General features: G+C 58.4%; 1 protein-coding gene across 1 annotated transcript; it reads left to right on the forward strand.

Moving 5' to 3' along the window:
• Positions 1 to 937: 937 nt before the first annotated feature.
• ANKRD40 (ankyrin repeat domain 40) lies at positions 938 to 8,275 on the forward strand. Its single transcript, XM_072112764.1, has 5 exons — positions 938 to 1,319; positions 4,047 to 4,195; positions 4,788 to 5,258; positions 5,635 to 5,816; positions 6,915 to 8,275. Exons 1-5 carry the CDS (start codon positions 1,213 to 1,215, stop codon positions 7,050 to 7,052), a joined length of 1,047 nt encoding a protein of 348 aa, XP_071968865.1. The 5' UTR covers positions 938 to 1,212; the 3' UTR covers positions 7,053 to 8,275.
• The last annotated feature ends 5,808 nt before the right edge of the window (positions 8,276 to 14,083 follow it).

The raw sequence follows: 14,083 nt of genomic DNA on the forward strand, positions 1-14,083 counted from the left end.
GAAGGGGTCTGGAAGTATGATAGTGAAGATGAGATATGGAGGGAAGGGTAGGAAGGGGGGCTGCTGCGGGTCCTGTGGAACGCAGGAGTATCTGCGGTTAGATAAGTAGATAGCGATAAGACAGTAAAGTCCAAAGAAAAGCACAGGTAGGTGTGTGCGCGCTGCCCCTACGGCTAGAATTGTGGTAGAGAGGTAAAAAAAACTCCAAAAAGAGTATAGGAAGAACTTTTTCTGTAAAATATATAGTATTTATTTTTCAGAAAAAGTTCTTCCTATACTCTTTTTGGAGTTTTTTACCTCTCTACCACAATTCTAGCCGTAGGGGCAGCGCGCACACACCTACCTGTGCTTTTCTTTGGACTTTAATGACATAGGACAGACACCCCTAGCAGTGATAGGAGGACAGTACCCTCTCCTGTTGGGATGTGTGTAGACTGTGCGCGGTGGTTTTACTTGGGGAGACCGGGGAGGGGTGACTGGAAAGGTGTTCACACTTCATAAGTATTGCTTTAAATGTTCTTATATATCGATGACGCGTTTCGGAGAAGCACCGTCTCCTTCTTCAGATCAACGCGTGTAGCAAGGAGACGGTGCGTCTCCGAAACGCGTCATCAATAAAGCAACATTTAAAGCAATACTTATGATGTGTGGACACTGAACGATTACCATCCAGCTAGCGCCGTTCCAGTCACCCCTCCCCGGTCTCCCCAAATAACATAGGAAAACCACCCTATAGCGTCAGCAGCCTATAATCTCCATCACATAGTATTGCTCTGTATGTGACCTTGTATTGTATATTATATGACATCTTATGTATTACATGTCCTATTATGTTTATGCTCTCTAGTTCATTACATTGCATCCCCCATTGTGTGACTCTATACATTTCTATGACATAGTATCACACCCTATCACCCTCCCCCGCCCGGCCCTCTATCTGTGTTACACCCCCGGAACCAATATTCCCCGGAACCCTCTGGCGGCGCCGCTGTAGTAACGCCGATCCCCGCCCCCCTGCGCACTGTTTTGGGACATGCACACAAGGGTCAAAATACCGAGTTGGCGTTTTCGTGTCGGTTCTTTGCAGTGCTGCGGTACCGGAGCGTCTTCTCCTCGTGAACCCCGGCTCCCCCAGGCCAGCAGAGCTGTGTGAGTGCAGGGCTCCGGGGGGCGCAGTGCCGGCTCCTATATGACCGCCTCATCCCCACATACATGGAAGAAAGACTCCGGGAAGCGGCGGCTCTGGGAGACCTGGAAGAAGTGCAGCAGCTGCTGAGCTCAGGGGTGGACGTCAACTCCCAGAATGAGATCAACGGATGGTGAGGGTTATCCTCCCCCAGTGTACCACCAGTGTAATCCCCCCCCCCCCCCACTGCCCCTGTACCCATCACCCCCTCTGCCACTATCACCTGTGTACCCTACACTGCCCCTGTACCCATCACCCCCTCTGCCACTATCACCTGTGTACCCTACACTGCCCCTGTACCCATCACCCCCTCTGCCACTATCACCTGTGTACCCTACACTGCCCCTGTACCCATCACCCCCTCTGCCACTATCACCTGTGTACCCTACACTGCCCCTGTACCCATCACCCCCTCTGCCACTATCACCTGTGTACCCTACACTGCCCCTGTACCCATCACCCCCTCTGCCACTATCACCTGTGTACCCTACACTGCCCCTGTACCCATCACCCCCTCTGCCACTATCACCTGTGTACCCTACACTGCCCCTGTACCCATCACCCCCTCTGCCACTATCACCTGTGTACCCTACACTGCCCCTGTACCCATCACCCCCTCTGCCACTATCACCTGTGTACCCTACACTGCCCCTGTACCCATCACCCCCTCTGCCACTATCACCTGTGTACCCTACACTGCCCCTGTACCCATCACCCCCTCTGCCACTATCACCTGTGTACCCTACACTGCCCCTGTACCCATCACCCCCTCTGCCACTATCACCTGTGTACCCTACACTGCCCCTGTACCCATCACCCCCTCTGCCACTATCACCTGTGTACCCTACACTGCCCCTGTACCCATCACCCCCTCTGCCACTATCACCTGTGTACCCTACACTGCCCCTGTACCCATCACCCCCTCTGCCACTATCACCTGTGTACCCTACACTGCCCCTGTACCCATCACCCCCTCTGCCACTATCACCTGTGTACCCTACACTGCCCCTGTACCATCACCCCCTCTGCCACTATCACCTGTGTACCCTACACTGCCCCTGTACCCATCACCCCCTCTGCCACTATCACCTGTGTACCCTACACTGCCCCTGTACCCATCACCCCCTCTGCCACTATCACCTGTGTACCCTACACTGCCCCTGTACCCATCACCCCCTCTGCCACTATCACCTGTGTACCCTACACTGCCCCTGTACCCATCACCCCCTCTGCCACTATCACCTGTGTACCCTACACTGCCCCTGTACCCATCACCCCCTCTGCCACTATCACCTGTGTACCCTACACTGCCCCTGTACCCATCACCCCCTCTGCCACTATCACCTGTGTACCCTACACTGCCCCTATGCCCATCACCCCCTCTGCCACTATCACCTGTGTACCCTACACTGCCCCTATGCCCATCACCCCCTCTGCCACTATCACCTGTGTACCCTACACTGCCCCTGTACCCATCACCCCCTCTGCCACTATCACCTGTGTACCCTACACTGCCCCTGTACCCATCACCCCCTCTGCCACTATCACCTGTGTACCCTACACTGCCCCTGTACCCATCACCCCCTCTGCCACTATCACCTGTGTACCCTACACTGCCCCTGTACCCATCACCCCCTCTGCCACTATCACCTGTGTACCCTACACTGCCCCTGTACCCATCACCCCCTCTGCCACTATCACCTGTGTACCCTACACTGCCCCTGTACCCATCACCCCCTCTGCCACTATCACCTGTGTACCCTACACTGCCCCTGTACCCATCACCCCCTCTGCCACTATCACCTGTGTACGCTACACTGCCCCTGTACCCATCACCCCCTCTGCCACTATCACCTGTGTACCCTACACTGCCCCTGTACCCATCACCCCCTCTGCCACTATCACCTGTGTACCCTACACTGCCCCTATGCCCATCACCCCCTCTGCCACTATCACCTGTGTACCCTACACTTCCCCTGTACCCATCACCCCCTCTGCCACTATCACCTGTGTACCCTACACTGCCCCTATGCCCATCGCCCCCTGTACTATAACCTGTTTGACCCCTTCTGCCCCCTGTAAACTGCTATCACCTGTGTTCCAGCCGCTGCCCCTGGGCTCATAGCTCCCTGTACCCCACTATCATCTATGTGTTCACCCCACCTCCACTTTGCCTCTCTGTAGCCCACTATTATCTGTGTGACCCCCCACTACCACTTTGCCCCCCCTGTACCCCGCTATCATCTGTGTGACCCCACTACCACTTTGCCCCCCTGCACCCCGCTATCATCTGTGTGACCCCCACTACCACTTTGCCCCCCTGTACCCCGCTATCATCTGTGTGACCCTCTGTGCCTCACTGTGTGTACCAGCCACTCACCCTGTGCTTATCGCCCCTTGCAGTACCTGGCATCACCACCAGTACTCGCCTTCACCCCCTGTACCCATCACTGCCCCTGTTATCGCAGTGGGAGGGGCTTGTGATATCACAATGTATTTTATTATTGTCAATTTTTGAGGGTAAATCTTTGTAATTTCTGATTGAAAAAAAATCTACCAGGGGCGGTAATAATGGCCGGGGATTTGTGTGAACACATCCCAAGAATAGAGGAGTTCCCCCCCATTGGTACCCAGTATGAAGGGTGCTGCTGTTTAGTACCCGCTGCAGGATCAGGACCCCTCACAAGGGAAGAGATCAGCATCTGCACAACATGAGACAATGGGGCAGCACTGAGCTGCAGCTCCCAAAATTTCACTTAAATGACGAGATAGGGGATCAGAATCTGGTCCGATCCCCAGCAATCCTAGGAATGGGGTCTGTAAGTGCCTTGTGTGACTCTCTGTGTTCTCTGTCCCCCAGGACCTGTCTCCACTGGGCTTGTAAGAGGAATCACCTACGTGTGGTCACCTACCTGCTAGAGGCCGGGGCAGACAAAGACATTTTCACAAGCAAAGGCGAGAAAGCCGCCCAGCTGACATCTAAGAAAGACATCAAGAGGGTCCTAGGAGGTAAGAGCGGCAACAGACCACCCAAAATAAGCTCTAAGTATGAAGTAAAGGTGAGGAGTCCCAGCACCACAGAGTATTTCAGGAGAGGAGCTGATCATGTGGGGTATAGACTGAGAGTTACATAGTGGGGGAGCAGGACACAGCAGCACAGAGTATTTCAGGAGAGGAGCTGATCATGTGGGGGGTATAGACTGAGAGTTACATAGTGGGGGAGCAGGACACAGCAGCACAGAGTATTTCAGGAGAGGAGCTGATCATGTGGGGTATAGACTGAGAGTTACATAGTGGGGAGCAGGACACAGCAGCACAGAGTATTTCAGGAGAGGAGCTGATCATGTGGGGTATAGACTGAGAGTTACATAGTGGAGGAGCAGGACACAGCAGCACAGAGTATTTCAGGAGAGGAGCTGATCATGTGGGGTATAGACTGAGAGTTACATAGTGGGGAGCAGGACACAGCAGCACAGAGTATTTCAGGAGAGGAGCTGATCATGTGGGGTATAGACTGAGAGTTACATAGTGGGGGAGCAGGACACAGCAGCACAGAGTATTTCAGGAGAGGAGTGCGCTGATCTTTCGTCTTCTCTTGCAGTTGAAGATCTTGAACCTGATGACGTTAAGCCTGAGTGTGAATTAGGGTTTATTCCCAACTATCTGGCGAGTCCTCCCTTCCCTTTCACATACACCCGTGAAAACATCACAGAAGAGCCCCCCACCCCTTGTATAGAGAACGGCAACTCTCACCCCTCTCCGCCTCCAGCACCCACACCACCAGCGCTGCAGCCTGCCACCAGCTTCCCGGTGCTGAGCAATGGGGTGGAGAACATTCACATCACGACCTCGGTGAAGAAGGAAGACGCCTTCTCCTCCTTGTTCTATAACGGAGAAGTTCAGATCCCAGCGGAATGTCCTCACCCCCCGGTACAGAGCGGCACTGTCACCCAGAACCGCAGCGTGTATTCCCCTGTCCCGTCTAATCTTCCACATGGGGGCGCTCACGGTGGACCTATGCAAGTGTTTCAACCGTTCTTCTTTACCGGAGCTTTCCCATCCAATATGAAAGGTGAGTGAATGCTGCAGACATCCCCTTTAATATGGGGTCCGGGGGCTCAGGGAGTGTCACAGGCTCATAGGGGAGGTGGACTTCGAAATTTCCACACACTTAAAAAAACAAGTCTCCATATGGATGTGACAAAGGAAAATGTATACAGTTATGACTTGGACTCTCTGATACATTGTAACAAACTATCAGTACCGATTGAGAGATGTTTTTCTGCTGATGGGATACAATTGTAACAACCCCTCAGCTGTGACCAGTATTGAGACTGTAAGGGTGTTTTACAATGTTTCTGTTCTGATGATGGGGGAGGGGGGTTATAGATGGAGTGACGATGACGCTATCACCTTGTTATGCTCTCGTGTTTGTCTCTGTCGCACAGAATTGGTCCTGAAGGTAAGAATTCAGAGCAGTTCCCCCGCGGACAACGACTTCATTGAGGTAGAGATGGACCGCGAGGAGCTGACGTACCGGGAACTTCTCCGAGTCTGCAGCTATGAGCTGGGGGTCAGCCCCGAGAGCGTGGAGAGGATCAGGAAGCTTCCCAACACCATGCTCAGGAAGGTGGGAGCACTGCCAGGCATACTAACAACTGCACCCCCCAAAATATGGAGGAGGAGGAGGTTTTTGGCCTAGCACAGCCACCATCCATTCCCTTCACCTCCTCATACTTGTGCACACTGGGGTTGGGGCATCACGCATTTGCTATCAGTAAGGTAGAACAACAAACCTCCCCTTCCTCTTCACTGTCCTCTTTCCTTCCCCTTCTCCAAGACTCTGCAGCCCATCACCCTTCCGCCTCCTTTTCCCCCTGGACACTGCTTCCTATCGCCCACCCCTTCCCCTGGACTCTCCTGCGCCTCGGCCACCTCTTCCCCCCGGTCTCTGCTGCTTCCTGTCGCCCGCCCCCTTCGTTCCGGTCTCTGCTGCTTCCTATCGCCCGCCCCCTTTCCTCCGGACTCTGCTGCTTCCTATCGCCCGCCCCCTTCCCTCCGGGCTCTGCTGCTTCCTATCGCCCGCCCCCTTCCCTCCGGGCTCTGCTGCTTCCTATCGCCCGCCCCCTTCCCTCCGGGCTCTGCTGCTTCCTATCGCCCGCCCCCTTCCCGCCGGACTCTGCTGCTTCCTATCGCCCGCCCCCTTCCCGCCGGACTCTGCTGCTTCCTATCGCCCGCCCCCTTCCCGCCGGACTCTGCTGCTTCCTATCGCCCGCCCCCTTCCCGCCGGACTCTGCTGCTTCCTATGGCCCGCCCCCCTTCCCGCCGGACTCTGCTGCTTCCTATGGCCCGCCCCCCTTCCCGCCGGACTCTGCTGCTTCCTATGGCCCGCCCCCCTTCCCGCCGGACTCTGCTGCTTCCTATGGCCCGCCCCCCTTCCCGCCGGACTCTGCTGCTTCCTATGGCCCGCCCCCCTTCCCGCCGGACTCTGCTGCTTCCTATGGCCCGCCCCCCTTCCCGCCGGACTCTGCTGCTTCCTATGGCCCGCCCCCCTTCCCGCCGGACTCTGCTGCTTCCTATGGCCCGCCCCCCTTCCCGCCGGACTCTGCTGCTTCCTATGGCCCGCCCCCCTTCCACCCCCATACTTGTTGTGAGATAGTTCACCTTCATGTCTTGTGACTGCACAGCCCGGAGGGGGGGTAACCGTTCTGCTGTCCCTTCCCTCTAGGACAAGGATGTGGCCCGGCTGCAGGACTTCCAGGAGCTGGAGCTGGTCCTGAAACACGATCATGGCCTCTTCAGATCTTCCACGTCTCTGACTGACAGACCCTGCTTCAACAAGAAGGCCTCGCAGCTCACCTACTGACATTGGGCCCATAGACCCCACGACTAACCCACTGACAGCCAGCGGAGCGATAGTGGCCACACTCCCAGGTCATGGGGGAGGGGCCATCCAGTTACGCTCCATCACTCGTGTAATCTCCTGAAGCACAGGATCCACCCAGGAATAATTTTACTAATTTCTTATTATGTAAATTCCCTTTCCCCATTGACAGGGGGAGGGGTTATTGTGTTTTTAGGTTTAGTTTTTAACACAAAAGCCAGGTAAGGCTCTGCTGGGGGTGGTAATCCTGCTCATGCTACCTCTCCCAATCCACTCATACAGACAACAATATAGGGGTCCATGAGTTACCAGACACTTCTGTCCCTTGTGACTGTTATCCCCCAAATCCACGGCCCCGGAGTAAACGTGCAATAATAGGATGAGAAAGAGAATCCGGGGAGGGGGAGACGGCGAGTCCAGCTACAACAAAGACTATGCACCTGGGCTAATGCAGAGTATTGCCCTGTAGGGGGCAGTATTGTACCCAGAGTCCGGCTTGTAGGGGCAGTATTATACCAGCTATAGTCTGGCCTGTAGGGGGCAGTATTATACTAGTCATAGTATTGGCCTGTAGGAGGCAGTATTGTACCCAGAGTCCGGCTTGTAGGGGCAGTATTATACTGTCATAGTATTGGCTTGTAGTATTTTTTTTATTTCCTCCTACCAATAATTGATGGTCAGTTAATGGGGGCAGCAGTGAGCACCTTCCTCAGTACCATAGATTCTGTTCCCATGTCCCCCGCCTGCTGGTCAGATCACCTCGTGCATCACCATAGGCGGCCAGGTACAGGACGGCGGCTGTCCCATCACTGGACCTGGCGCCGTAACGTCATACTGTTTGGACTCTTGGACCCGCTATGTGTATGGTTAACCCTTGATCATCCTCCTCAGGACAGTAATAGAGGTGCAGGACCCTCCTGGGACTTCTTGTGTTTGGACCTGACCCTCCTGGAGTGTATTGGGTCTGGGGAAGGGGCACCACGTGGTCCACCTCTTGTCTTCCTCCTAGTAACATCCACATCCGCTGCTTTCACACTAACCTGTGCAGGACAGCACAATCTATGGCGCCCGGTCACACGGGACGTGTCCTATTCTCCGGCGCCCGGCTGTGGGTTATATACATTCATGTGTGAGGAGCCTCATTCTGAAGAAATTTGATGTCATTTAGTTGAGTATTTGTTTACAAATAAACTACTACAACATTATCTGTGCTCCTCCACGTCCTAAAGGGTTAACCTGAAGGACCTTCACTCCCCCCAGTCAGTCTGCGCTGCAGCTGTTGCCCAGCTCCCGTAGAGAACCTGTGAGTCCCCCTCCTATCACCCAGCTCACGTAGAGAGCCTGTGAGTCCCCCTCCTATCACCCAGCTCACGTAGAGAGCCTGTGAGTCCCCCTCCTATCACCCAGCTCGTATAGGGAGCCTGTGAGTCCCCCTCCTATCACCCAGCTCCCATAGAGAGCCTGTGAGTCCCCCTCCTATCACCCAGCTCGTATAGAGAGCCTGTGAGTCCCCCTCCTATCACCCAGCTCGTATAGAGAGCCTGTGAGTCCCCCTCCTATCACCCAGCTCGTATAGGGAGCCTGTGAGTCCTCCTCCTATCACCCAGCTCCCATAGAGAGCCTAAGAGTCCCCCTCCTATCACCCAGCTCCCATAGAGAGCCTAAGAGTCCCCCTCCTATCACCCAGCTCGTATAGAGAGCCTGTGAGTCCCCCTCCTATCACCCAGCTCGTATAGAGAGCCTGTGAGTCCCCCTCCTATCACCCAGCTCGTATAGAGAGCCTGTGAGTCCCCCTCCTATCACCCAGCTCGTATAGAGAGCCTGTGAGTCCCCCTCCTATCACCCAGCTCGTATAGAGAGCCTGTGAGTCCCCCTCCTATCACCCAGCTCGTATAGAGAGCCTGTGAGTCCCCCTCCTATCACCCAGCTCGTATAGAGAGCCTGTGAGTCCCCCTCCTATCACCCAGCTCGTATAGAGAGCCTGTGAGTCCCCCTCCTATCACCCAGCTCGTATAGAGAGCCTGTGAGTCCCCCTCCTATCACCCAGCTCGTATAGAGAGCCTGTGAGTCCCCCTCCTATCACCCAGCTCGTATAGAGAGCCTGTGAGTCCCCCTCCTATCACCCAGCTCGTATAGAGAGCCTGTGAGTCCCCCTCCTATCACCCAGCTCGTATAGAGAGCCTGTGAGTCCCCCTCCTATCACCCAGCTCGTATAGAGAGCCTGTGAGTCCCCCTCCTATCACCCAGCTCGTATAGAGAGCCTGTGAGTCCCCCTCCTATCACCCAGCTCGTATAGAGAGCCTGTGAGTCCCCCTCCTATCACCCAGCTCGTATAGAGAGCCTGTGAGTCCCCCTCCTATCACCCAGCTCGTATAGAGAGCCTGTGAGTCCCCCTCCTATCACCCAGCTCGTATAGAGAGCCTGTGAGTCCCCCTCCTATCACCCAGCTCGTATAGAGAGCCTGTGAGTCCCCCTCCTATCACCCAGCTCGTATAGACAGCCTGTGAGTCCCCCTCCTATCACCCAGCTCCTTTAGTGAGCCTGTGAGTCCCCCTCCTATCACCCAGCTCCTGTAGAGAACCTGTGAGTCCCCCTCCTATCACCCAGCTCCTATAGAGAGCCTGTGAGTCCCCCTCCTATCACCCGGCTCTTGTACAGAGACTGTGAGTCCTCCTCCTATCACCCGGCTCCCGTAGAGAGCCTGTGAGTCCCCCTCCTATCACCCGGCTCCCGTAGAGAGCCTGTGAGTCCCCCTCCTATCACCCGGCTCCCGTAGAGAGAGCCTGTGAGTCCCCCTCCTATCACCCGGCTCCCGTAGAGAGAGCCTGTGAGTCCCCCTCCTATCACCCGGCTCCCGTAGAGAGAGCCTGTGAGTCCCCCTCCTATCACCCGGCTCCCGTAGAGAGAGCCTGTGAGTCCCCCTCCTATCACCCGGCTCCCGTAGAGAGAGCCTGTGAGTCCCCCTCCTATCACCCGGCTCCCGTAGAGAGAGCCTGTGAGTCCCCCTCCTATCACCCGGCTCCCGTAGAGAGAGCCTGTGAGTCCCCCTCCTATCACCCGGCTCCCGTAGAGAGAGCCTGTGAGTCCCCCTCCTATCACCCGGCTCCCGTAGAGAGAGCCTGTGAGTCCCCCTCCTATCACCCGGCTCCCGTAGAGAGAGCCTGTGAGTCCCCCTCCTATCACCCGGCTCCCGTAGAGAGAGCCTGTGAGTCCCCCTCCTATCACCCGGCTCCCGTAGAGAGAGCCTGTGAGTCCCCCTCCTATCACCCGGCTCCCGTAGAGAGAGCCTGTGAGTCCCCCTCCTATCACCCGGCTCCCGTAGAGAGAGCCTGTGAGTCCCCCTCCTATCACCCGGCTCCCGTAGAGAGAGCCTGTGAGTCCCCCTCCTATCACCCGGCTCCCGTAGAGAGAGCCTGTGAGTCCCCCTCCTATCACCCGGCTCCCGTAGAGAGAGCCTGTGAGTCCCCCTCCTATCACCCGGCTCCCGTAGAGAGAGCCTGTGAGTCCCCCTCCTATCACCCGGCTCCCGTAGAGAGAGCCTGTGAGTCCCCCTCCTATCACCCGGCTCCCGTAGAGAGAGCCTGTGAGTCCCCCTCCTATCACCCGGCTCCCGTAGAGAGAGCCTGTGAGTCCCCCTCCTATCACCCGGCTCCCGTAGAGAGAGCCTGTGAGTCCCCCTCCTATCACCCGGCTCCCGTAGAGAGAGCCTGTGAGTCCCCCTCCTATCACCCGGCTCCCGTAGAGAGAGCCTGTGAGTCCCCCTCCTATCACCCGGCTCCCGTAGAGAGAGCCTGTGAGTCCCCCTCCTATCACCCGGCTCCCGTAGAGAGAGCCTGTGAGTCCCCCTCCTATCACCCGGCTCCCGTAGAGAGAGCCTGTGAGTCCCCCTCCTATCACCCGGCTCCCGTAGAGAGAGCCTGTGAGTCCCCCTCCTATCACCCGGCTCCCGTAGAGAGAGCCTGTGAGTCCCCCTCCTATCACCCGGCTCCCGTAGAGAGAGCCTGTGAGTCCCCCTCCTATCACCCGGCTCCCGTAGAGAGAGCCTGTGAGTCCCCCTCCTATCACCCGGCTCCCGTAGAGAGAGCCTGTGAGTCCCCCTCCTATCACCCGGCTCCCGTAGAGAGAGCCTGTGAGTCCCCCTCCTATCACCCGGCTCCCGTAGAGAGAGCCTGTGAGTCCCCCTCCTATCACCCGGCTCCCGTAGAGAGAGCCTGTGAGTCCCCCTCCTATCACCCGGCTCCCGTAGAGAGAGCCTGTGAGTCCCCCTCCTATCACCCGGCTCCCGTAGAGAGAGCCTGTGAGTCCCCCTCCTATCACCCGGCTCCCGTAGAGAGAGCCTGTGAGTCCCCCTCCTATCACCCGGCTCCCGTAGAGAGAGCCTGTGAGTCCCCCTCCTATCACCCGGCTCCCGTAGAGAGAGCCTGTGAGTCCCCCTCCTATCACCCGGCTCCCGTAGAGAGAGCCTGTGAGTCCCCCTCCTATCACCCGGCTCCCGTAGAGAGAGCCTGTGAGTCCCCCTCCTATCACCCGGCTCCCGTAGAGAGAGCCTGTGAGTCCCCCTCCTATCACCCGGCTCCCGTAGAGAGAGCCTGTGAGTCCCCCTCCTATCACCCGGCTCCCGTAGAGAGAGCCTGTGAGTCCCCCTCCTATCACCCGGCTCCCGTAGAGAGAGCCTGTGAGTCCCCCTCCTATCACCCGGCTCCCGTAGAGAGAGCCTGTGAGTCCCCCTCCTATCACCCGGCTCCCGTAGAGAGAGCCTGTGAGTCCCCCTCCTATCACCCGGCTCCCGTAGAGAGAGCCTGTGAGTCCCCCTCCTATCACCCGGCTCCCGTAGAGAGAGCCTGTGAGTCCCCCTCCTATCACCCGGCTCCCGTAGAGAGAGCCTGTGAGTCCCCCTCCTATCACCCGGCTCCCGTAGAGAGAGCCTGTGAGTCCCCCTCCTATCACCCGGCTCCCGTAGAGAGAGCCTGTGAGTCCCCCTCCTATCACCCGGCTCCCGTAGAGAGAGCCTGTGAGTCCCCCTCCTATCACCCGGCTCCCGTAGAGAGAGCCTGTGAGTCCCCCTCCTATCACCCGGCTCCCGTAGAGAGAGCCTGTGAGTCCCCCTCCTATCACCCGGCTCCCGTAGAGAGAGCCTGTGAGTCCCCCTCCTATCACCCGGCTCCCGTAGAGAGAGCCTGTGAGTCCCCCTCCTATCACCCGGCTCCCGTAGAGAGAGCCTGTGAGTCCCCCTCCTATCACCCGGCTCCCGTAGAGAGAGCCTGTGAGTCCCCCTCCTATCACCCGGCTCCCGTAGAGAGAGCCTGTGAGTCCCCCTCCTATCACCCGGCTCCCGTAGAGAGAGCCTGTGAGTCCCCCTCCTATCACCCGGCTCCCGTAGAGAGAGCCTGTGAGTCCCCCTCCTATCACCCGGCTCCCGTAGAGAGAGCCTGTGAGTCCCCCTCCTATCACCCGGCTCCCGTAGAGAGAGCCTGTGAGTCCCCCTCCTATCACCCGGCTCCCGTAGAGAGAGCCTGTGAGTCCCCCTCCTATCACCCGGCTCCCGTAGAGAGAGCCTGTGAGTCCCCCTCCTATCACCCGGCTCCCGTAGAGAGAGCCTGTGAGTCCCCCTCCTATCACCCGGCTCCCGTAGAGAGAGCCTGTGAGTCCCCCTCCTATCACCCGGCTCCCGTAGAGAGAGCCTGTGAGTCCCCCTCCTATCACCCGGCTCCCGTAGAGAGAGCCTGTGAGTCCCCCTCCTATCACCCGGCTCCCGTAGAGAGAGCCTGTGAGTCCCCCTCCTATCACCCGGCTCCCGTAGAGAGAGCCTGTGAGTCCCCCTCCTATCACCCGGCTCCCGTAGAGAGAGCCTGTGAGTCCCCCTCCTATCACCCGGCTCCCGTAGAGAGAGCCTGTGAGTCCCCCTCCTATCACCCGGCTCCCGTAGAGAGAGCCTGTGAGTCCCCCTCCTATCACCCGGCTCCCGTAGAGAGAGCCTGTGAGTCCCCCTCCTATCACCCGGCTCCCGTAGAGAGAGCCTGTGAGTCCCCCTCCTATCACCCGGCTCCCGTAGAGAGAGCCTGTGAGTCCCCCTCCTATCACCCGGCTCCCGTAGAGAGAGCCTGTGAGTCCCCCTCCTATCACCCGGCTCCCGTAGAGAGAGCCTGTGAGTCCCCCTCCTGTCACCCGGCTCCCGTAGAGAGAGCCTGTGAGTCCCCCTCCTGTCACCCGGCTCCCGTAGAGAGAGCCTGTGAGTCCCCCTCCTGTCACCCGGCTCCCGTAGAGAGAGCCTGTGAGTCCCCCTCCTGTCACCCGGCTCCCGTAGAGAGAGCCTGTGAGTCCCCCTCCTGTCACCCGGCTCCCGTAGAGAGAGCCTGTGAGTCCCCCTCCTGTCACCCGGCTCCCGTAGAGAGAGCCTGTGAGTCCCCCTCCTGTCACCCGGCTCCCGTAGAGAGAGCCTGTGAGTCCCCCTCCTGTCACCCGGCTCCCGTAGAGAGAGCCTGTGAGTCCCCCTCCTGTCACCCGGCTCCCGTAGAGAGAGCCTGTGAGTCCCCCTCCTGTCACCCGGCTCCCGCAGGGAGCCTGTGAGTCCCCCTCCTGTCACCCGGCTCCCGCAGGGAGCCTGTGAGTCCCCCTCCTGTCACCCGGCTCCCGCAGGGAGCCTGTGAGTCCCCCTCCTGTCACCCGGCTCCCGCAGGGAGCCTGTGAGTCCCCCTCCCGTCACCCGGCTCCCGCAGGGAGCCTGTGAGTCCCCCTCCCGTCACCCGGCTCCCGCAGGGAGCCTGTGAGTCCCCCTCCCGTCACCCGGCTCCCGCAGGGAGCCTGTGAGTCCCCCTCCCGTCACCCGGCTCCCGCAGGGAGCCTGTGAGTCCCCCTCCCGTCACCCGGCTCCCGCAGGGAGCCTGTGAGTCCCCCTCCCGTCACCCGGCTCCCGCAGGGAGCCTGTGAGTCCCCCTCCCGTCACCCGGCTCCCGCAGGGAGCCTGTGAGTCCCCCTCCCGTCACCCGGCTCCCGCAGGGAGCCTGTGAGTCCCC

This window comes from Engystomops pustulosus, chromosome 6 (assembly GCF_040894005.1).
Source record: "Engystomops pustulosus chromosome 6, aEngPut4.maternal, whole genome shotgun sequence".
Lineage (NCBI taxonomy): Eukaryota > Metazoa > Chordata > Amphibia > Anura > Leptodactylidae > Engystomops > Engystomops pustulosus.

Excerpts from the sequence above, each read along its gene's own strand:
- ANKRD40 (XM_072112764.1), top strand. The coding sequence starts at position 1,213 with ATGGAAGAAAGACTCCGGGAAGCGGCGGCTCTGGGAGACCTGGAAGAA. Across the intron at positions 1,320-4,046 it reads CAGAATGAGATCAACGGATG|GACCTGTCTCCACTGGGCTT; the intron begins GTGAGGGTTATC and ends TCTGTCCCCCAG. Across the intron at positions 4,196-4,787 it reads CATCAAGAGGGTCCTAGGAG|TTGAAGATCTTGAACCTGAT; the intron begins GTAAGAGCGGCA and ends CTTCTCTTGCAG.